This window comes from Microtus ochrogaster, chromosome 6 (assembly GCF_000317375.1).
Source record: "Microtus ochrogaster isolate Prairie Vole_2 chromosome 6, MicOch1.0, whole genome shotgun sequence".
Classification (NCBI taxonomy): Eukaryota; Metazoa; Chordata; class Mammalia; order Rodentia; family Cricetidae; genus Microtus; species Microtus ochrogaster.
In genome coordinates, this window is record NC_022013.1 from 49,297,475 (window position 1) to 49,321,033 (window position 23,559).

Here is a 23,559-nt window from a genome sequence, read left to right on the forward strand (position 1 = left end):
AAAAGCAGCCGAAGCAGCCCAGATTCCTGATCACATACGACTTAGCTGCTCTTCACCTCAGGCCACCCCACCTGACAGATGTCTTCCATGCTGATCGCGTTATGGTCTTAGGGTTGCCCAAAATCTTTGCTTCTTAAAGCAGCCTGTGTCTGTAAGTGTCCAAGTTCTTGTGACTGCCTGTTCTTTCCCAGTTCAGAGTTTAAAAACTAAAAAGATTATGCTTGGCTTTTTGGGTTTTACTTGCAATAAAGTTTAAGTTGTCTATCTGGAAACTAAAAAAAAAAATGTCACCATCAAATAACAATGTATCACATATCAACACGTAATAATAGGCGAGCTGTGAAGACACATAGCTGCTGCCCTGTCTTAAACGTAAGCCACAGTTCCAACCCAGGTCCTTCTGATTTTCTGGAAACACTTTAGAGCCTCCGTAATGTCTGGTTTCACTCAGAAAGATCCAGTTTCTGAGGCAGATGTTCCAAAGATGGCGTCCTCAGCTCTGACTGGAACGCAGGAGGGAACACCTTGTTCCTTTTGAAAGGTGATACTTGAACTTCTGTGTTAATTATTTAGAAGTTGAAAGGTTTTTCTTAATGTTTTAAATTGAAATAGAATTACACTACCTCCCCCTTCTTTCCTTCCCTCCAGTTCCTCCCAGGCACCCTCCCCTCACTCTCAAGTTGATAGATGCTTATTCTTTGGTTATTATTGGGACATACATGTGTATGTATGTACATGTATGTACAAATATAAAAATACAACCTGCTGTTATGTACACATTGTTTCAGGCCTGACAGCTCTGCACTAGACAACCAGTAAGGGGCTTGTACTTGGGAGAGGTGAATTCCCTTCCTCCCAGCAGAAAGTAGTTGCCTGTAGTTCCTCGTCTAGGGGTAGGACCTTGTGAAATTCCTCCCATCCACCTTAATATGACCATTGATATAGCCATTGCTACAATCTTGTTTGTGCAGACATTTCTAGGAGAGACTTTGAAGTTTTGAAGAGGATATTTAGAAAAATGGCAAAATGGGATTTTTTTTCCCAAAGAGGTCAGGATGTAAAGCAGATGAGCCTCCACGTGTGAATGGGTGTGCATAGTGTCAATGGGTGTGCATGCGCACATTTACTTGAACTATCATTTAGATTTACAAGCAGATTGTATCTCCAAATTTTATAGGTCGCAGTAAAACCTTGCCTGTCTTTGGTATATAGCCAACATCCTCGTGATTTAAGGACCTGAACCAAAGTTAACTCATTCACAAGTGGTACCCAAGTTCATTCATTCACAGAGCGCTGGCTCTATTATGACGAATTTTGTTCTTAGATATGTTGAGTTCTAAACACTAGCCTTTCTGTTTGTTGAAATACCTTGAGAGTAAGAGAGGGTGAGAGTTCTGACGCACAGGATGCTGAGGTTCTTGCCTCGCCTGAGGCTAAAGCTAAATATGAGACACCATCCAAAAAGAAAAGACTAACAGACAAGTTACAGTCTTTGGGTTGAAGACTCCACAGTTCAGTGGCTAAGACCACAACATTTTGAGGTTGACACATCTAGACTAGAATACCAGCATTCCCACTGTATGTTTAGAGCCAACTTATATAAATGTAATGTTGATAAAACTACGTAAGATGAGGTAGTTAAACATTTAACTCGGTACCTTGCTTATAGTTCACTTTAAAGAGCAGCTGCCGTTTTCCTAGTGGTCTTTATTATCGGCTCTACATCCTAAATCACTTAGATTCCCTAAGTAGCATAGCAAGGAATGGGGCTAGAGGAGTTTAACAGATAAGGATGGGTGGATGGTCTGTTTTATGAAGCCCAGATCTTCTGATAAATCATTCAAGTGCATCTTCACTATTCTGGTGTTGAAAGAAAAACAGCAGAGGCAAACCTTTTGAGGTTTCCAGAGATATCACCAGGGTTCACTTTGACCTGGGTGTAAAACAATGTCCTGATTATCAGCACAGAAATGAGACCCAAGTGGCCTGAGTCACAAAACCCAAGAATCTACTGAACTCAATTTCCCTAATATATTTGCACACTGACACTGGTGAGTGATGCCCACATTCCCCTTGGGGGTTGGTACTTCTCCATTGTCTCCATTGATCTGCTATGTCCATAGAGTCCATAAAGAAGTGTTGGCTGATGGCCATTCATATTGGGCATTTACTTCCTGGCTCCTACCACCCATAAAGCACCTGCTGCCCTGGCCTGCTCTTGTATACATTTATCTTCTAGTGTTTGTGCGGGGCCCACTATGTTCAGGACATTATGCTAATGTCTAAGAAAGAAGAAAGAGCATTTGAGCCAAAAGGACATTTGATTAGCCTCTTCCCAAGCATCCCAGATGTAATTGATAAGAACCAAATGACCTAACCCATATACAATGATTAATTTGTGGTTCAGCAATACAAAACAATAAATGGGCCACTCGAGGCTGCCCAATAAGCCTGTCCCCAAGTCAGCAGCAGTCTCTCAAAGCTAGACCAGAATTCTTTCACGCATGGTTTGTGGGCTGCAAACTGATCATTGCCACTCTCTGCTGATGCAAGGAGAACAAGTTCAGAAACTTGCCCAGCATCTCATCATCACCTACAGGCCAGATGCATCAACCGTGGCTGCCTCTCGCTGAGCCAGGCAGAGGACCAGTTGGGTGCTGTCAGACTTGCCTGACCAGCAACACGTGGCCAGAACGGAGCCAAAGTCTTAAGCAAGAAAAGGAATGTATTGGTCTACAATGGGTGGGGTTTTCTAGAGACTCTTAGTTCAAATCATTTGAGAATCATTGACTTACATGTGTCATAGTCTTAAGTGTATTTTGCCTAAAGCTAAGTTGGGGTTTCTACCTCATACTTTACACAACGCATCTGTGTGCCTTATTAGCTGCGCTCATGCTAAGCAAAATTGCCTGGTGGGTTACACAAGCCCTGGAGCCCCCTCACATTCCACATCAGAGACTGTGCCACCGCCTCCCTTCCCGGAATCCAAGTTGATTTGTGCTGTGCTCAGAGTGTGCGTGCCAGAGAGTGACACTAATAGGAGTTCCAGTTATTAGAGATGAGAGTCTAAGCTGTGTGTGGTGACAGGCTGAAGCCCCAGCACACCCAGAAGGAGGACAGTGAGTTCGAGGCCAGCTGGGACTACATAGTGAGACTTTTACTAAAAGGAACTCGAGAGGGAAGGAGAGAGAAGAATGTGAGGCTGTAGTTGGAGCTTTGCATTGGAGTACGTAGAGGAGGATTGGACCCTAGAATCTGTGTTTCAGTGGTCCCTTTTAGTGATGCTTTAGATCAGCATGTCCCCAAGTCTTTGAGGTACTCTTAAGGACTCCGGGCAGGAAGGGGCCTGCCACCTAGTGGGCACTCAGGAATAAGTCTGTGCCTCCATCCTCTGCTGCCCTAGGAGCCAGCTGGCAATCCCATCTTGGGGACCCTTTGGGCCTGACCTTCTGCTCACTCACGTCACCTTAGTGACACTCCACCGGGCGATAGATCCCTAAACTTTCCATTGGGAACCACGGAGTTCAGTAAGCCCAGAAAGTTGGTGGCAGATCGGCAAGCGACTCACTCGAACTGGACTTCAGCACACTGAACCCATGAAATAGGGCCTCCATAATAGCCAGGAACTTTCTGGAAGGAAGCATCGGGGCTGTTGGGATGACCATCTGGGCTGAGCCATCTCCCTGGGCACTACTGGGAGGACAGGAGCAGTCTAATACGCCACTAAAATGTCTCTGTGAAAACGCACCATCATGATGGAAAAACAGATGAATCTCAGATTCCCAGGAAGGAGAGAAGAGTCAGAAAAATTTTAATGTATCGTTTTCTTTCATTCTAAATGTTCTATGTGGTTTTGCGGGGGGGAGGGGGGAATAAAAATTTCAGTACATTATAAAATTACAAATATTGTTCTAAATTACCAAGGATAAACACTATTCCAGTTTTTCCCACATTCCAGTCCTTTCTTTTCTATCTACTTGGCTCATCCAAGGCACATACATCACTTGTAGCCAACATTTAATGCTTAGCAATAGATCATCAGCACTTCCCTTTGCCATTAAACTATTCTGCTGAATACTGACAGTTATTGGCAATAGATTATTCTTTCTTGTAGCTAAAATATCATTTATTAAATCATCCCCCCAAAGCTTAGACAATGTAAGGTAATTTTTAAGTAATAAAATTTAAATAATATCTTATTTCAGCAAAGGGGAAGACTATTAATCCATGGTCTTCGGAGAGAACAGGTCACTCAGATTGACGATAGTGCTTTAAAATGATGTATAGCTCTCATTGGCCAGGATAACAAAGTGCCCGGAGAGTCAGAGACATAAATGCAGGCCGCTGTGTGCTTTGCGGTCCTTTGAGACAGACATTCACCCTCTTGGTGGTCAACCGTGGCTTTGTCTTAGGTAAAACACAAGGACATCATCCCATGAACCTTATTGAGAAGGTGAGGCATTGCACAGCTGGAGCCCTTCCCAGGTCCCACCAGCTGCTCCATCGCTCTCTGTCCTCCACTGTGCGCTGCTCACCAGAGATCACGGCCCTTAGTCCCATGATATACAGCAGCGATGCAAGTCGAGGAACATGACTGCTTAACATGATAATAAGGGCTCACTGCGAATGTCTGGCATGCACTAGATAGCTGTGTGTTTTCTTACTTCAAAGGCAGGGGAGAGACTCTGTAAGTAAGCAAATAGCGGCAGACAGAACTGGAAAGGAAGGGCAAGGTACCAGCTAGCATGGGAGGAAGTAATAATAAACTAGCGATGGTAATGTGGAAGGAAGGAAAACATCAGAAAGTCAGGATTCAGGTCCATCCGACTTCACTTCTCATTGAGATGCAGCACGGAGCCATGGATAGACCACTGTGGGCTTTCCAAGGTCAGCATGGCTGCGTCTATAATATGGAGAAAGGCAAACCTGGTCACTCTGTCCTTCTTTGGATCACCCCGACCCTCAGACACACACGAGGTCTGAATGCTTCACTCTTTGCACTTTGGTCCTGTGGCTAATAAATTGGAAGTGATCTAAATCTTCCCATCCATACGGGCATTTTCAGGAAAATCAAAGTGTATCTAAGACATCTATTGGAAAAATGGGAGGCTTATTTTGGAAATGTGCTTTCCCTAAATAAAAATGTAGCCCGCGTTCCCAGTATGACCCCACTTGTGGCTTTGGAAGTCTGCTTAGTTGAACTGATATGTATAGGGACCAGTTCCCAGTGGTACAGCAACCTTGGGGGAGAAAGGCATGCAGGAACAATGGCACTGATATGAATCCTACGTACAAGTGTGTTCAAAGATCTTCCCAAGAGCGACAGTCTTAGATGACGTCTTAGATGAGTGAGTCTATGCTTTCAATAAGATGTCTTACGTTGATTTCTTGTTTTCTAACTTGCAAGTTCAGAGTGGATCTTTGAGCCTCTCTGATCCTCAGAATAAGGTAATGTGATTGAGTGACCCTTCGCATTTCTATATAGATAAAGGAGAGTATGAGTAAAGCCCTCAATATAATTTCTAGAATTTAATAGAAATTGAATAATTGTTATTGTCCTCAGGATATAAATAATCTTCTAACCTTGGGGCTCTTCTGGTGTCTGTTACCCTGTCTGACCTCCAGTCACCCTAGAACACGAGAAACTGAGAAGAAAGGTGGATGAGGCAAGCCCAGGAGAGCGTCAGGGGCAGAACAGGGACAGAGCTCTTTTTTTTTTTTTTTTTTTTTTTTTGATTTTTCAAGACAGCGTTTCTCTGTAGCTTTGGTGCCTGTCCTGGAACTAGCTCTTGTAGACCAGGCTGGTCTCGAACTCACAGAGATCCGCCTGCCTCTGCCTCCCGAGTGCTGGGATTAAAGGCGTGCGCCACCATCACCCGGCAGGGACAGAGCTCTTAACAGCAATCCAAATATTTTAGCAAGACTTATAAAATTTTTAAACCTTTCATGAAAAAAGAATCGCCAAGTATGTGAAGTTAGTAGAACTGGGATCCGATTCAGACATTCCGATCGCAAGTACCAGGTCTCTCTGAGGTTACCCCATCCTGGGATCCTAAGCAAAGAACCTGGCACAGTGGAAGACTTACATTACATCAGGCACAGGTACAGGGGGCCCCAGCCACGGTGACAGAGACAGTGAGTTCCCGTAAGCATCTGATTGCCTAGCCTGGGCATGCGTTCCTACTTTGGTCACCTATTAAGCTTTGACCAGACACTTGCCTTTCTGTTTTCTAATTCACAAGTTCAGAGTGGATCTTTGAGCCTCTCTGATCCTCAGAATTAGAAAATGGAGACTTTTTTATTATAGAAATAAGATCTTGGATGATGTTACAGAAGCTGATGAGGCTTGGGAAGCCCATGAGTAGTGTGGGTATCGGGAGTGGCGAACACTCGGGAGAGTAGCTGCTAAGCACACATTAACCTGAATCAGCTCTACTGTGGGTGGAGGGGAACAGACACCAAAGCACACCCTTTGACACTGTCAACGGGTGCTTCTCAAAGTCAGGCACAAGTGGATGGTTAACTGTGGCAGAGCACTCGGAAGACACAGGCCATCGGCCGTTTCTGACAGAGATTGAAAGTGCAAATTCAGACAGATCTGTGAGTGGCATATTGATCCTGCCTGTAGAGACAGCCTGAGAATCCTTACAGTTCTGCAGCACCCAGCCAACACTTGGAGAAATGTAGGATCAGCCAAGCGTGGATTGGCTCTTGGCTCTGAAACTAACTGTTTAGTATTGGATAAATAACTAATTCTCTCCAACAAAAAACATGGAGATTAATTGATGGCGCAGGACAAGGCTCTATATTCCACTGTTAGCTTTTCAATATTGAAATCATATTTCCCCTTGTGAGGAAAACGGGGACTGAATATGTTAAATCAGCACAGGCCAAAAAAAAAAAAAACCAACCTGTGATCACCATAAAGATACAGTGCACAGTCCAAAGCGATTAAAAAAAAAAAATCATGTCTCATGTCATCTCTTTCAGTAGTTTTATTTCCCTTGGGACTTTTCTCCCCAGTGACCTAGAAACCTTCAGGTTCTCCAGACCCCATTTTCAGTTCCCTCAAACAATTCTGAAAACATTGAGTACTCCATGATAAACCTCCTCACTGAAGGTGTGGCCAGCTGCTTCTGGATAGACCTTTGGGTCTGAGTCTACCAGGGATGCAGAGGTCACATGCCAAAGGTGGTGGGTGGCATGCCTTTTCTTCAGGACAGTCCTCACTCCAGTGGCTATCCCATGACTGGTTCCGGACGTGAGCTATACTAACTTTACTCTTCTGGGTTCAGATGAACTTAGCCGACTTGACGCAAGCCTTTTCAGGGTTCCAGAAACCCAGAACTAGCTGACCTTGGAAATAAGAGGAAAGTCAGACAGCCCCATGACCCAAGGCCGTTCTCCATGGCATATTGATCTGAACCAGGATTATGAGCTTTGGCGAAGCCCTATCCCTGTGACATCTGTCAGTATTGACTTATACAAGAAGATTGACTTTATTAAACATCACTCTTGAAATATAGCACCAGGCTGAAAATGGGACTGTCTAACTCATATCTCTGTTATGAAGCCACTTGGCATTTGAGTTAGAATATCGTGTGGGGCCAATGATTTATTTGTCTAGATGGCAATATTCTATGAATGCCAGGTCCCCCCCCCATTCCCCACAGTGGTCTCATAATATGCAGCTCTAAAGGCCATAACTATTTTAAGTCAAACCTTAGAACTAATGAAAAGATACTTACTGGGATCTTTGTTTGACTAGCTCTGCAAAGAACTCCTTATAATAAGCCTCAGATATAAAAGTAAAGGTCAAAACCCATGTAAGTAGGATCCACTGCCCTTTAGGAAAGGAAAAAAATACATGTTAATCTTTTGCAGCACTTTCAACCAGACAGGTTTCTATGGAGACAGGTATCTGATATGGATTCGTCCCACTTACTATTCATGAGCAGTCTTAGGGTGCAATGCCTTCCTCTTGTCCCCGAGGCTCATAGATGCGATACTTCACCCTAGCTTTCTTCGAAAGGCCCATTCTGTACCTATGTCTTTATTTTACTTCTCCCACCACCCAAAAAAGGACTGGGGAAAAATCTGAAGGCTTTGCAGTTGGTCACAATCAGTCAAAATCGCAGCACCAAAAACGGAGAGTGTCACACACTTAATGCTGACCTGTTGTTTTCTCCAAAAAAATGAAAGGCTTTTTGTTTTTGTTTATGGTTATGTTGCGTGCGTGTGTGCGTGCGTGCGTGCGTGCGTGCGTGCGTGCGTGCGTGCGTGCGTGTGTGTGTGTGTGTGTGTGTGTGTTGTATAAAGACTGCCTGCTTTGGAGTTGGGTTCTTTCAGGGCAGTTGCATTTTTCAAGATCTGCAGCCTGAGTCTTGCGCACATTTCCCTCAGCTTGTCCTTTGGAGTTTCAGTTGCATGGTTTCTGGAGGCTCTCCAAGGCAGAGCCGAGTTACTTTTGATGTCTTCTTTTTGAGTCACCTTGCGCTAACTCCTACATTTCTTACCTACACCGCTAGCATCCTACCCCGTCCGCTTTATCTCTGTGTGTGCAGCTGAGGGTATCGTTTGGATTTTTACCTCCCAGAACCACTGACAGTAAGCTACAAAAATCAGTCCTCTTGACTGAACTCTTGAGAATGACTCCTAGAACCGCGGGGATTCTCTTAGGTGACTATGACGTAATTACCAAGATCAGGAAATCTGACACTAGTGCAAGCTACCTCCTAATTGACAGGCTTTATTCAAATGCCACCCTGGGTCCCTTTTCCCACTCCATGAAGGGAGATATGGCTGAGCTGGAGAAAGGACTTGCCTCTCTGGGGTTTAATAGGCGGCCTCCAGCAGCTGTCCTTTATCCAGTCTGGCCCTCTGGCTAGGATACGCGGCTGTGTGCTTCATTTAGTTGCTGTGGGTCTTTAGGCTATCTCTACAACTTTATTAAGGTATCATTGACAAAGAAAACTGACTATATTTATAGAGAGAGTTGTTACTTTAGTATCTGTCTACATTGGTGATTATTTAAATCAAGCTTGTTGGTTCAGGTGTCACCTCACGTCTTTATAATTTGCTGTGGTCAGAACATTTAATATCTAATCATTTAATAACTTTAAAGGCAAGGACGCATTGCTGTGAACCTTATGCAATGCATCGTGCTATGTAGTGGATCTCTCCCTATGTTCATAGCATTAACAATAGCTTGTAATGTCTTGGAAAGCGTTCTTTCTATAGGACAGCTTTGTTCAATGACTCAAAAATATGTAACCCATGTCTGGCATGTGGAGGGGCTTGCTTAGTAGTATAAGATGCCTAGTTGGGGTATCATAACTCCATTTGCTTCTGCAGGGATAGGTTTCCATATGGCTCTTCAAAAGACTTTTATAGTTAGCTGTTCCCCCATTTCTTTCCTTTGCCCTCTCTCTTCTCTTCGTTAATCCTCCTTTTCTAGTTTCCCCTTTATCCCTTTAAAACACTATATTCTATTTCTCCTTCCGATTCCTTGCTGTGCCACTTTGTACAGCTGATGATTTAATGATTTTCATCTATTAAAAATATTTGCACACTCAAGGATGCACTAGGGGTTCACTGTGGAGGTTCAATATCATGCTGTATGGGCACACACATATATATGGTCTCGGTGTGTGAGGTCTCTTGGAGACATCAGGGAAGAGGTGCTTGGTGAAAGGTTGGATAGCAGTCCGATGAGCACAGAGAGATCGCCATCAGCTCCTGAGGCAACAGTTGAAGCTGAAAGTGTTGATGGGATCACCCACTGCCTTAGTTAAGGTTTCCATTGCTGTGCAGAGACACCATGACCACAGAAACTCTTACAAAGGAAAGCATTTAATTAGAGCTGGCTTACAGTTTCAGAGGTTTAGTCCATTATCATCATGGAAGGAAACAAAGTGGCCTGCAGCAGACATGGTGCTGGAGAGAGAGCTGGCAGTTGTACATCTTGACCCACAGCCAATAGAGAGTGAACTGAGTCCCACACTGGGTATAGTTTGATCATATGAGACCTCAAAGCCTGCCCCCACAATGACACACTTCCTACAACAAGGCCACACCCAGTCCAACAAGGCCACACCTCCTAATAGAACCACTTCCCTATGGGCCAAGCATTCTAACATGTGAGTCTGTGGGAGCCATACCTATTCAAACCCCCACCCCAGCTAAGGATATGAGTGATCAGAAGGTGGCTGAAGACTGACCCCAAAGGAACGCCAGTTTCAAAAGTCAAGCAGAGAGCCAGGTGTTGTGGCTCACACCTGAAGTCACTTGAGATGCTAAGGTGGGAAGATCGCCATGGCCTTGTAGAGCTCGTAGACCTTGTAGACCAACCTGGACTACACAGTATGTTCTAGGCCAGCATGGACTAAGAGAAAACCCTGCACTAGCTCCCCCAAATGAAAGGCCAGCAGAAGGGATAGACCATCCCTTGGAGAAGACTAAAAAGATCTAATCAGAAACAGAAGTCCCAAGAGAAAAGACAGTATGGTAGGGAAATGTCTCAACCACCCCTGTGGGAAGCAGATGCAAGCCAAATGTCAGTGTAGTTATAATACTGTTGTGTTCAGAGATGCAAAGATTCCAAAAGTTTCTTGTTACCAGAGCCTGAGTGGCAGTGACAGTTTGCTACGTGTTGTCTTACTGGACATACCAAGTCACATAAAGCCAAGTTATACACTAGGAAGATTGAGCTGGGCTGGCCATGTGGAGCGTGACTTTCCCCCTCCCCCCAAACTAATTAGGCAAAAGGCAAAGGCAAAGCATCAGCCAGGAGCAAAGAGAAATGGGCCACACAAAAGAAGCCCTGAGGATCCTGGGCCGGACATAATAGCCAGTGAGGCTGGAGCGGAGTGGGGGGGGGGGACAGGAGCCAGCTTAAAGGACACCTGTCTTTCTCTGCAGGGCTGTGGCTCTCTGGCTTTAGCCAGTATGGGAATCAGAGGCACCCACAGCGTTTTGGGTCCACTAAGTCAGAGCTGGGTCATGCGTGTCTAAGAAGTGTCTAAAGATGAGGTGTCTGGTCCAGAAGCCACTGTCCAGGATCAAAGACCTTTGGGATCTGGCCTACAGACCTTGTGGAAGTCCAAAGACTACTTTCTTTGACAGATTCTTCTAGTAAAAAGCCACCTCAGAGGCCTCTGCATGAACGTGCTAGGATAGACAGCCCACCTCCAGGAAGGAGAGCAATCTGAACTCTAATGCGGTATGGAGAAGTCCACAGCATGTCAGGCCTTCAGAACTTCCCTTCCAGAAGCCTACCCCATTCCTAGCTTGCTGTTCCCCCAGCACAGGCCACCCCCACCAGTGTGGCTGGCCCCTGGGTGTCTTGTTCCCACTTCGGTGTTCCTCTGTATCTTCATCAACATATTCCCTCCCCAGCAGTTAGCCACGCTGCCAATCTCGCGCACATTTTCATGAAGGCACATTTTGTTTTGGGAAGGATTGTGAGCCAGCCTCCCCTTGCTACTCTTTAGTGGAGCCCGAACAAGATAGAGCTATTAGAAATCTTTTATTGGACACCAAGAGCAAAAAAAAAAGAAAAAGAAAAAAATTTAATTAGGAACAAATTCACAGTACAAAACATACAAAAGAAAAGGGATGTGAGCTTATTCATACCAAATCAAACTTAGTCAAAGAGCCTGAAGGCACAGTCTAGTCTTGGGGACCCCTGGGGACTTCCCCCTTCAGACCAGGAGCCCTCCTCCTTGGTCTGTGTCCTCTCGCATGTAATTTCAGGAATGCACCTAACTTCCAGGGGTTCCCTGTGTCCCCACATTTGGCTCCACCCCCAGCATGTAGCTGGACAGAGCAGGAAGCTAGGTCTGCTGTATCTGTAACAGACTATGTTACAGATCACTTAAAGCTAAGGAATGGGCAGGATTCAGCCACCAAAGCCACCGCTTTAATCCTCTCCATATTGCTTAGCAAATTAAAGGCTGCTCTCTATGGGGTCCTGTCGGCCCTGTTCTGTGGTCCCCAGGGGCTGCTCTCCCAGGGGTCCTGCCTGCCCTGTCCTGTGGTCCTCCTGGGTGTCCTGCCTGCCTCTCCCTTAAACTAGATTTCCCCGTAGCTACCATCTGTGGTTTAATTTCCTCGTGGATAAGTGAAGCACACTTAGAATGCAGAGCTTCAAAACTTTGGCTCCTGGGATCCAGAGAAGCCTAGGAGAGGACTCAGCCTCCGCATGTTTCCAGTGTAGCTGGAAAGTGCTTGGAGAGATACTTTAAGAGGGGGTGGTCCCAGACTTCCAGGAGCCTTGTCAGCCTTGCTCCAGATGGACTAAAGTGGAGCCCCATCCCCCAGGTGTGTGTTACTAGGGTCCAAACTCAGGTCTCCTGAATGCTAAGCTATTATACTGTTCATGAGAAGAATATTTGCGGAGACTCTAGTTTTGCAGTAAGGTCTGTCTCTTGAACCCCTCCCTTCCTCTGTCCCCCACCTCTCCCCTTCCTGATATGCTTCCTCTTCCCCCTCTTCTTCCTCCTCTTTCTGAAAGGGTCACACTATGTTGCCCAAGGCTGATCTTGATCTCCTGGCTCAGCCTCTCAGGTTCTGGAACTGCAAGCTAGACCCTCATGCCCACCTTGGAGTCTTAAATTTCAAAATCAATGAAGCAGAAGATTCCAGATAGCAGAGACCAAGTCAGCATGCTCAGAAAGCACAGTAAACCACTATAGATGCCCCCCAACATCTCACCTACCATTCTGATCTTTCCATACTTTGATGGGAAGACTGTCACTAGAGGCAGTGGGGGCTGGGAGAATGGGGTTGATAAATGAAGCAGACTAAACTTATGAAATCACCAACTTTATTTAGAGCCTCAGAAAATGTCTACTCCAAAGGTTAATAAAGGTCACATGAGCAAAGTTCTTTTGAGTTCAAACTGTGTAGAATCAGGAGAACAAGCCCACATGTGGCAAAAACATGGTTTTCCATAGAGGCGTGTAAATGAAAAATAGCCAGTTGTAATGAGTAATGGAGAGAAAACTCGCTCATTCCAAGAACAGTTTCGTTTTCTGAAGAAACTGAGGCCATAGATTCTTGTCTCGTTTTACTTGGAGTGTTCTTAGAAGCCCTCAAAAGTTCCCTCCTATGACTCCATTCCTGTACCCTATGCCAATGTGGTCCCCCTTCTACCTTCACAAGGGCAATGTTCTCAATCCACTCTAGAGAGAAGAGTGTGTCCTGGCCACTTTACAATGTGTCTGAGGACAGAAACGATTGTCAGTGATGGCAGCTCCTCAGTTGAGGTCGGATGGGAAGAATCTGTTTCTGTTGTCCATCAGCAAACTCTGTGGGTGTTGGAAGGCAGCCTTTGTTCAGGAGAGCTCCACATCTAAGAAAAATGCTCTCCCTACAAAGTGTAAAATGTTAGCTTTAGCTTTTCTGAGACAGCATCTCTCTATGTGGTCCAGGCTTGCTATGTAGACCAGGCTTCTTGAACTCACAGAAATCCTCCTGCCTCCTGAGTACTGGAGTTAAAGTCATGTGCCACCATACCTGGCTAAAATATCTTTGAAAAAAAAAATAATAGACACAGAACTTGGTGCACTGAGGGGTGGGGGAGGGTCCTCTCAGCTCTGTCTGAGAGCCAATATTGTACATCAAGTGAGGTCATGGGCCTTCAGGTTCATAACAGAACCAGGAACTTCCGGGCCAGAGCAAGTGGCATTTGCCGTCTCTATGAGGAGAAGGGAAAGAAAACATGTCAAGCGTCCTTGAAGCCAGGGAGACTTTGGAGCTCTCATAGGACAGGGACACTGGGCAGGAGCCAAGGGAAGAGGAGAAAGGAGTGGGTGAGAAAATGGGGAAGGCCAGTGTCAAAGGCAAATGTTTCATGCTAAATGCAGGAAGGAGCCATGGGGACATGGAGTTACCTGGTCAGCTAGTTTTAAATATCACTCCATATCCTGTGTCAAGAAAGACCAAACTACAAGACCCTACACACCTGCTAAGGGTTTGGGTATAGGTCATGAAGGGAAGAGATTGTCAAGGAATTTGATGGCTATTTGATTAGAGCCTGTCTTAACTGGGGTTTCTATTGCTGCAACAAAACACCATGACCAAAACAAGTTGGGGAGGAAAGGCTTTATTTGGATTACACTTCAGCATTGCTGTTCATCATCAAAAGAAGTCAGGATAGGAGCTCAAACAGAGCAGGAATCTAGAAGCAGAAGCTGATGTGGAGGCCATGGAGGGGGCTACTTACTGGCTTGCTTATCATGGCTTGCTCAACCTGCTTTCTTATAGAACCCAGCAACACCAGCCTAAGGGTAGCTCTACCCACAGTGGACTGGGGCCTCCCCCATCAATCACTAATTAAGAAAATGCCTTACTGCCAGATTTTATGGAGGCATTTTCTCAATTGGGTTCCCTCCTTTCAGATAACTCTAGTTTGTGTGCCAAGTTGGCATAAGGCCAGCTGGCATAGAGCCCTAAGTGGACAGTGGTCCTAAACCAGAAAACCAAGAGGGGACACCACAAGTCAAGGCTCTTGAGACTGAGAGATGTCTGTGAGTGGTACAATTGCCATGGTGAAGCATAGCCGAATTCCAGTAAGTATGCCGACAAAACAGACTAAATTAAAAAAACAACTGCTTTATTTAGTACATAGGGCAAAGTTTTCTGCCCTCTGACTAGGACTGGAAATGTAGACCATGCCTAGCAAGTCAGCCCCACACCGGAGCTACAGCCCTCCAGCCATATCATGACAATTGTCCCGTGTAGGCCTTTGCTGCTGACTGCATCTACCATTGTTCTAAGTTTTTACATAAGTCAATTCCCTAATCTCTAAAATGAGGCAAACATACTTATACCTCTCTTGTGAACAAAGAGACTATGACATCAATATGTTATGTCTGTCATCGGAAAAAAAAAATCCAGAAGTTGTTAGTACAGTGCATTGTGGCAGTGTTGTGGGCTTTGACAATTAGACTCCTTCCTGTCATTTATCCACCGTCCTCAGTGACAAAGGCAGCAAGGACTCTAGCCATCATCTTACATTGTTGACAGAAGTTAGATAGGACAAAGAAGGAGGAATAAATGCCATGCACCTGCTGCTGTTGTTGTTTTCAAGACAGGGCTTCTTTGTTTGTCTTTGGCTATCCTGAAATTCACTCTGTAGACCAGGCTGGTCTCGAACTCCCAGAGACCTGCCTGCCTCTGCCTCCGAAGTGCTGGGGTTAAAGGCCTGTGCCACCTCACTGTCTGGCTGCACCTATGGTCCTTGATGCTGTGTTTTGAGTTTCCTAGAAATTGCTTTACACTACTTACTCTATCGCAGCGGATTGGCCAGAATTTTAGAAACATCCAGGCACAAGGGAGAGGGGCAAGTATTTACTCCCAGGGACCATATGCACACGTAGGATCTAGAGTACCTACCACTACAGCAGAAGGTAAGATCTGTCCTTAGAGCAGGAGGCAAGAGTGCCTGCCAAAGGAGCTGCCTTAAGTTGGTTCATCCATTTTCAGTACACGCCATTGTAAGTTCAGTTGTGAGGCCTTCTGTGCAGTCACCTTATGTTTGAGAGCTTCACACTTTAAAAACTCGAGCTCACAGGTGGCTTCTGCTGCCCATGGCCAGCTCACAGTGGCCCCTTCTGCCCATGGTCAGCTCACAGTGGCCCCTCCTGCCCATGGTCAGCTCACAGTGGCCTCTTCTGCCCAAGGCCAGCTCACAGGTGTCCTCCTCTGTCTATGGTCCATGAGGCAGAAGGTCCTCATGTCCACACATCAAACCCATGCTTAGTAACTCAAAGGATGCAATTCCAGGTTGGGGGTAGAGAGCAATGTTTTAAGAACCCACAGAAGTTCATAATGAAGCTGAAGAAGCAAAATGATAGGTACCCTGGTCCATGGAGAAAGAGTACCACTGTCAGGCCTCCTAATCTGCTCCCTATGTGAGTAGCCTGGAGATCTTTAGAAACATTGGGGCTCACACACTGGAACCCCAACCCTCAGGAGGCTGAAGCAGAAAGACTCAGAGCTAGAGACCCATCTGAGACTCGTAGTGAAAAGCTTGTCTCAAAATTCTCGATGCTAGGATTTCCTCAATGTTGACAGAATCTGATTTTCTGCAGAAACACATGGGTGCCCGTTTAAACATTTCTCAGTTGAGTTCCATATGCAAATGCATTTGATAAACAGCACAGTTTAAAATAAAGAAAAAGGATGGTGAGAGAGAAAAGCAATTGCCCTCCTTGAGAACCCTTGAAGGTGTGCTGTCTGCAGAGTTTTCCCTACAAACAGGATTAGTCTTGTCCTTTTTTTTTTTTTTGATTTATTTATTAAAGATTTCCCTGCCACCGCCTCCCATTTCCCTCCCCCTCCCCCAATTAAGTCCCCCCCCCTCAGCCCGAAAAGCAATCAGGGTTCCCTGTCCTGTGGGAAGTCCAAGGAACCCCCACCTCCATCCAGGTCTAGCAAGTTGAGCATTCAAACTGCCTAGGCTCCCACAAAGCCAGTGCGTGCAGTAGGATCGGCTTCATCCTAGTCTTGTCCTTTGAGTCCATTTCTTTCCATTCACAGAAAACGGTGCACTTCCATAACAAATCATTATTGACGGACATACTTCTAGCGATTACTGTGAAAGCCCTCCCCAGTTTAGTGGACACAATTTGGTATGCAGTGTGTGTGCGTCTGTTTTCCAAGTGGCCGAATAAATAGCTGGCATGTCACTGTTTCAGGCTCTTCAGTAAAGCTTCACCTGGAAATCACGACACAGACTGCTCCATCACTCCGGAGATAGGCAAACTGTTCTGTCACTAGTAACGAGTGCAGTTGTTTCCTGTTCAATGGGACTTAACCAGTTCTGCAACCACCAATTAGAGTCACCTAAATTCTTTATGAGTCAAGACTCTCCCCACCTGTTGCGAAGAGAACACCCTTTGCAAGATCCTAGTTCTGATTTTTATAAAAACATACAAACTACCCTAAGGGGCTGAAGCCGTGGCTCTGTGGTTAAGATTGCATGCCGCTTTTGCAGAGGACCCTGGTTTGATTCCCAGCACCCATTTTGGTACCTCAGGAGATCCACCCGAAACTCCAGACCCCCAAGAGATCGGGTTGCTCTGACCTCCGTGGACAGGCACCAGCAGACACATGCGTAACTAAAAATAACGTGTGGGGTTGTGCGGAAGTAGGTCGGGGAGAGTCCAAAAATGAGGGTGAGGGGAACATACTTGTGGCATGGAAGCAAAAGAAGGGAACCAGGAAGGTGGGGGAGGGGAGGCAGGGAAGGACACTGGGTGTGAATACGCTGTAAAGAGGGCACAGCAACAAACCTGTCACTGCATTTACTAACTACAAATGATAGCAACAGTAGTCTAAAAGATGGAGAAAAAGACAGGTCCTCTTCCTGGTCAAAGGTCACAAGATAATTCAGCCTTTTTAAAAAGCCATCAAAACTGCAGGTGGCTTTCAGCATGAAACCAGACAGTTTAGAAAGAACTAGGCAGTGGGACCAGAATCTGTCACTGGACATGAACTGGCGTTTTGGAGCGCAATCCCTAAGGTGGAATACTTTGCTCAGCCTTGATGCAGGGGACAGGGGCTTGGTCCTGCCTCCACTTGGTATGCCAGACTTTGTTGACACCACTCACAGGCTCTGCGGCTGTGGCCACCTGTCTGTGCACGTTCAGTGCACCTGGGTCAAGCTTCCCTAGTGCCAGGGACGGTGACCTAGTGCTACAGCCTTGTCTGCATCTGCCACCTCCATGCTTTGTTTGTAACTCAAGGGAGGTTCGCTGAGTGGCTTTGAACAACCCCCTCCTTCTTCCTGCTGCGGGTGACCCTGGCATCTAATTCCGTGTCATAGTTTATGACTGGAACAACATGTCAAGTTAACGGTCTCATCCCCATGGACTGGAGGTCTTCAGGAGACCCTACCCGCTCTGGTTGGAGGGGTATGATGGGGGAAGGTGGGGGGCAGGAGAAGAGGAGGGAGGGAGAACTGGGGTTGGTATGTAAAATGAAAAAAAATTTTCTTTAAATTAAATAAATAAAATGGAAGAATGAAAGAAAAAGAAAGGAAGGAAATAAGGAAGGAAGGAAGGAAGGAAGGAAGGAAGGAAGGAAGGAAGGAAGGAAGGAAGAAAGGAAGGAGAAAGAAAGAAACAAAGAACACTAGAAGGAGGGAGGCTTTCAGGAGCTGTGGCCCCCTCCCCCGTGTGTCATCTCACTGTGGAGAAGGATCACATGGGTCTTTTGTCCACACTCAGATTTCTGAGCATTGTTTTCAAGTATTCCTTTGGAAGAGAAGTTGAAACTGTGAGTTTCCTTGAGGTTGTTGGTGGTGGGAAGCAAGAAACAGCTTGGCTCTACACCATAAGTAAAACAGGGAGGGTGAGAGACAGCATACTGGGTCCCAAGGCAAAATCAGAGATTCGGGGCACACCTCCAAGTGGAAGAGACCACAGCACGCGGGGCTCCCAAGAAAGAAAGTGGCTGTACTGGAAGGTGAGTTTTAAGATCCAACTTGGGAAATTTCAGATAAATCAATGAGATCAGACAGCAAACATAAGGCTTGGATCCTCTCTCCTGGAGTTTGTAGAAAATAGTGGCGGCTTCTGAGGAAATGTTTTGACGTTTTCGGTAGGCAGAACATGCTAACTGTAGCGGCATGTGCATGTGTTCACAGAGATGCTTGCAAAGAAAGCTTCATTTGTTTTAGAGTAATCAGCGTGCAGGAACACTGCTCAAATGCTAGTTGTGTTCCTGGTTCCTCGTGGAAACCGTAATCCTTTTACGGCTCAGAAATACGGCAGTTCATTTTTCCAGGTTCAAGTGTATCAGCTGGAGAGCATTCCTTGACTTGTTTTGTGTTCTGTGGATCTGTTGTGGTTTTCCGCTCATCTTTTGCTTATCAGCTAAGTCAATGGCCCTTTACTACATTGGTGAAAATGTCCTCGCTCACAGGCTCTGGGGCTGTGGCCACCTGTCTGTGTATATTCGATGCACCTGGATCAAGCTCCCCTAGTGCCAGGGATGATGACCTAGTGGTACAGCATGGCCCACATCCGCTACCGAATCCGCCACCGCCATGCTGTCTTTGTAACTCAAGGGCAGTTTGCTGCATAGTTATATAACACCACTCCTCCTTCAAGGACTCAAATGTAAACATCACTACCCATGACCCCTGGCTGAGAGCATCTGGGAGAAAGGAAAGGAACCCACAGCTTGCCAGCAAAGAGCCCCACCCTCGCTGATGTAATGACTGAGAACACATGTCCACACCACATATACACCCAGGAAGACTGTGCATAAGACTCTTAGCGAGCGTTTCCCTTCTAATCTGGTATGTAACGTCTTTATTTAAAGACATTGCAATTTTACAGAAAATACTTCTTCCCTCTTGGATCGCTGTTTTTAAATGTCAAATATATAAATACTACTTAGATGACATTAAAGCTGGTAAATCATTTGGAAGACAGATTTGGAAGTAAACCATGCACCAGGATTTCCCACAAGCTGCTGATCAGAGTGTGGCTGCACACACACACACACACACACACGAAGAACAGACCCATGGCTATTGAGTAGGGGTCCCTCACACCGAGCACAGTCACACACTCAGTGCTTTTGCAAGCAAAGAGTAAAAAAAAAAATAAGTTTATTTAAGCTTTAGGTGTTGTATCAGTCAGTGTTGACAATACAGAAACTGATCAGCTGCAAGGAACGGATCAAAACTCCAGACGCCAGCAACATTCAGAAAACAAAACAACAAAACAAAAAAATGCGCCAGGGGGACCCAGGTATGACTAGCAGATGGCCAGATCCGGCCACGGAAAACCAAGGGGTGACATTCAGTGATGGAATCACCTGCTAATGTTTGCACCACTAGATTAAGGTCTCAGAGGCAGTTGCCGGGCTCATTACTAGTGGCTTTTCTCTGGGTCACACTAATAAACTTGATTATTGATTTTAGGATTGTCTGTGTACCCAAGGGTATTTTCTAAGATGTCTTTGTAATGGTCCGTGCTTAAGTGGTCAACCATAAGGGCATTAATGAGTAATCATGGTCTAATCACATTGAAAGGGGTTAAAACCTGTGTTTAAATAAACTTCCTGGCCTCGGCATAACAGGCAATTTTCCTCTGCCACTGTCCTAATCAAGCAGAGGCCATTTCTACCTGCCTGCCATCCTCCCCAGGAATTAGCTTCTGTACACAGCTTAAGACCTTTGGAGTCCTAAATCTGCTCTCCGTTGCCCTGAAACAGCAAGAGAGCTCCGAGATGCAGCTCCGAAGCTGGATTTTAGCACGTCGGGGGCCACTCTGGAGTGAGGCAGACTAGGTGGCTGGGTCGGTGGTGTTTATTCATCTCCTCTCCCTGTTTCATGTGTATGAATGTATGCCCTCAGTGTATATGCCCAGCTCCCGGGTGTGGGGGGCTGGCAAATGCATGTGTAGAGCGTGTGTATATGTAAAGTAGAAACTGAACCTGGATAACAAAATGAACTACTGTATGCCAGAGGTACAGGAAGTGTGCCCAGCTGCCAGCAGCAACTGCTACATGCAAGTCACTGACTACCTCACGTACCTGGAAGACAGTCCGGCTTACAGTGGTCGCGATGTCCAAGCTGTGCCTGGTAACAGCATATGTGTGGATCAGGCCTGGGCAGTGAATCAGCCTTATACCTGTAGTTACCCTGGAAACCTGTTTAAAAGCAAGGGCTCTGACTTGGACATGGCCCTCAGTCAGTACGGGCAGCCTGCATACCTCCCTGAAGAAAAGCCTTTTCCTCAAGTGCAGTCACCACCGCACTCCCAGAAAAAAGGTAGGGATGCTTTGGCTTCCGCTTGTCTCCGTGCCGTCCTAAAGTTGTGTTGCATCTGCCTCCTGTGAGTCTTCGCGTCTGAGCACTGGAGAGCTGAAGAGAAAAAGCTGCCGTAAGAGGTTGCCGTGTCAGTGAAGGGTTCGGGTGAACGCGGGAATTAGCGAACACTCGCTTTCTTTGTATGTGACAGCTAGAGAGAAGCTGGTTTCCGTGGTCATGCGTGGCATGTATGGTAGAGATGCGTGCTGTCCAACGTGAGTGGTATCGGCCCCCTGCTAAAGAAAATATCAAAGAATTCCCTTGGTGGGTGGAATAGCATTGGAGGGAGACCCCCATTCAGACCAAAAAATTCACATGTCGTTTTTCTTAACTCTTGCCACGGAAAGTTCGTTCTCATTAGCTAGTTGAGTGTGTAAGGCTTTCCCTAGCCCCGCAATGTCAACATGATATGATTTCTAATCGTTCGTTTTGAGGCAGTTACTGATCCATGCAGAGAAGCTATTTGGAACTGTGCTGCACTGTGAGAATATCAGAGTCAAACAGAAACGGACACACTTTACCTAGACAGTGCTGCCTAAGTGTCTACATTTGGGATCTACAGCCATGAAGAATGAAGTCATTATATAAATGCAAGTGAGATATTTTTCAAAATACCCAATATTTTTAAAAGCATGTCATCTATTGATTTTAATAAGCATGGCACTTAATGTTCCATCAATAAGACATCTCCTCTATTACCAAAAGATCAAAAAGGCAAACAGGTCCCAGGCAGGGGACTTAGCAGCAACTTCCAGAGAGTTTAAGTGCTGTAATAGATATGCCAGAAATCTGTTTATTCTAAGTATGGCAGGCAGGATCTGTTCGGGGAGCCAGAGGCATGGGTTTCTATAATTTACAGGACTGAGATGCCTTTTAATTCCCAAAGACAAGCTTCTCTGTGAGGGTAATCTTACAAAGAGTATAGTATATTTCATTGCACTTTATATAAAAGTTAACATCTGCTTTGTCTTGGTTTTATAAATGTTTTTTGTTTTGTTTTGTTTGGGCAGTTTCATGCACATTTGTGTTCTGGTGCTCCCTGGCTTCTTCCCTCTGAACTAGCTAGCCACCTCCCCCCTGGGGGGGGTGTACCACTAAAGAAAGAAACTCTATTATGAACAATAGCCAGCTATGAAGACAAAATGTTTCAGACAACAGTTCAAACCGCCCCATGGAAGTCTGACAGTGGGAATTGTAATCTACATTAGGAGGTAGACACATTAAGGATGCCTGGCAGGAAGCACACGGAGTGGTGTTTTTTAGTTAGATGCGTGTCGTCTTGAAGGTCGTCAGAGTTTCCCCTTTATGACATGAAACACCCCAGGAAGCGGCACTCTGTTCCCTAATGGGGAGACAGGCATGCTCCCTCCTTTACTCCCTGGTTAAGGGCTTTACCCTGAAACTGATGAACTTGCCATTGTCTGGCTGATCAAGTCAGTGTATTCCTATGGCTGTGTGGTTGGCTCCCGAGATGCCGCTGTCTCCTTCGAAACCCTTAATTCTTGAAAAATTCCTGCAGAACATTTTGGGTTCCGTTTCCTTTCATCTTTCCACTCTGTTCTCTTCAGCCAAGGCTGGGGAATATTTGCTTATAAACGACGAAACTGGGGATTCTTCACTAATTAACTTGATGCATGAACTGGAAGAGAAGATGCATCGTGTGCATTTATTGATGTAATTTCTCAAAGCCGTATGTCATGGAAAGGCCACCGCCACCTGCCAGACTCGCTAAATCAAAGCAGGCAAATATTCTTAAATGAATCATGATTTACTGTTACAAGTCTCTAGGTAAATCCCAGTAACACTAAACCCAGCTGCTCACTGTGTCTTAGGACAAAAGGTCATAGCCACCACGTTTATCCATATTGATCCACTATTGATTTTTTTTTTCTTTTGTGTTGGAAGATAAGTAGCGTCTCATTAAGGCAAAGTTAAGACCAGACACAGGTGTCCAGTGGGGAGGGCCTCATTTTCAACTGGATTTTTATCTGTGTCCGTGAAATCTGTAACTTCTGTTTGTTGTTGCCATTATAGAACCATAAATCTTCAATGATGTCTGACTTTTTTTCTCTTTTCAAGTTTCAGCTTTATTTGGTGTTTTTATGCAGGGAGGGGAGCTGGAGTGAAGACATGGTTCTTGAAGGGTTTACTTTTGTTCTTTTTTTTTTCTTAAATTTATTTATTGGGGGCAATACATGTGAAGGTCAAGGAACAACTGGCAGGACTCGGTTCTGTCTGAATCCACATGAGATCCTTGAATCGAACTCAGGTCACCAGGCTTGGCAGCCAGCGCTTCTATCTGCTGAGCCCCATCACAAGCCCCCCTTTTTTTGAATGAGTTATCCTTTAGTCTTTCATTGGCACTTTCTGGTGTGTTCAGCATTCACATAACCTTGCTTTCAAGCACTCAGGGGCGAGGAAGGCTTCAGAGTGGTAGCTGCCAGCACTAGGGACTCTTGCTTCTAACACAGGCAGCCAGGGAGACTTAGAATGATGTAGTATTTCCTATGTGTCATCTGGGACTTTACACTGTAACCAAGAAGGGAAAACAGTATCAAACTCTGAAGCAGGGAGAACGTGAGCCAAGGAACCGGGCTTCTGCTACCTGAATCCTATGTTCCATCAAAATACACCAGCTGGCTGGGCGGTGGTGGCACACGCCTTTAATCCCAGCACTCGGGAGGCAGAGGCAGGCGGATCTCTGTGAGTTCGAGACCAGCCTGGTC

The 23,559-nt window shown here is 45.7% G+C and overlaps 1 protein-coding gene across 3 annotated transcripts in view; it reads left to right on the forward strand.

The window, feature by feature from the left end:
• Thrb (thyroid hormone receptor beta) overlaps positions 1-23,559 on the forward strand; it is a 337,187-nt gene that overhangs the window by 276,643 nt on the left and 36,985 nt on the right. The window contains exon 1 of one of the 3 annotated variants that reach the window (XM_005348558.2): positions 20,470-20,794. The exons of the other annotated variants lie outside the window; for them this stretch is intronic. Within the exon in view, the coding sequence (XP_005348615.1) occupies positions 20,470-20,794 (325 nt within the window). Of the gene's footprint in view, positions 1-20,469; positions 20,795-23,559 lie in introns of those variants that run through there. 3 annotated transcript variants of the gene reach the window in all.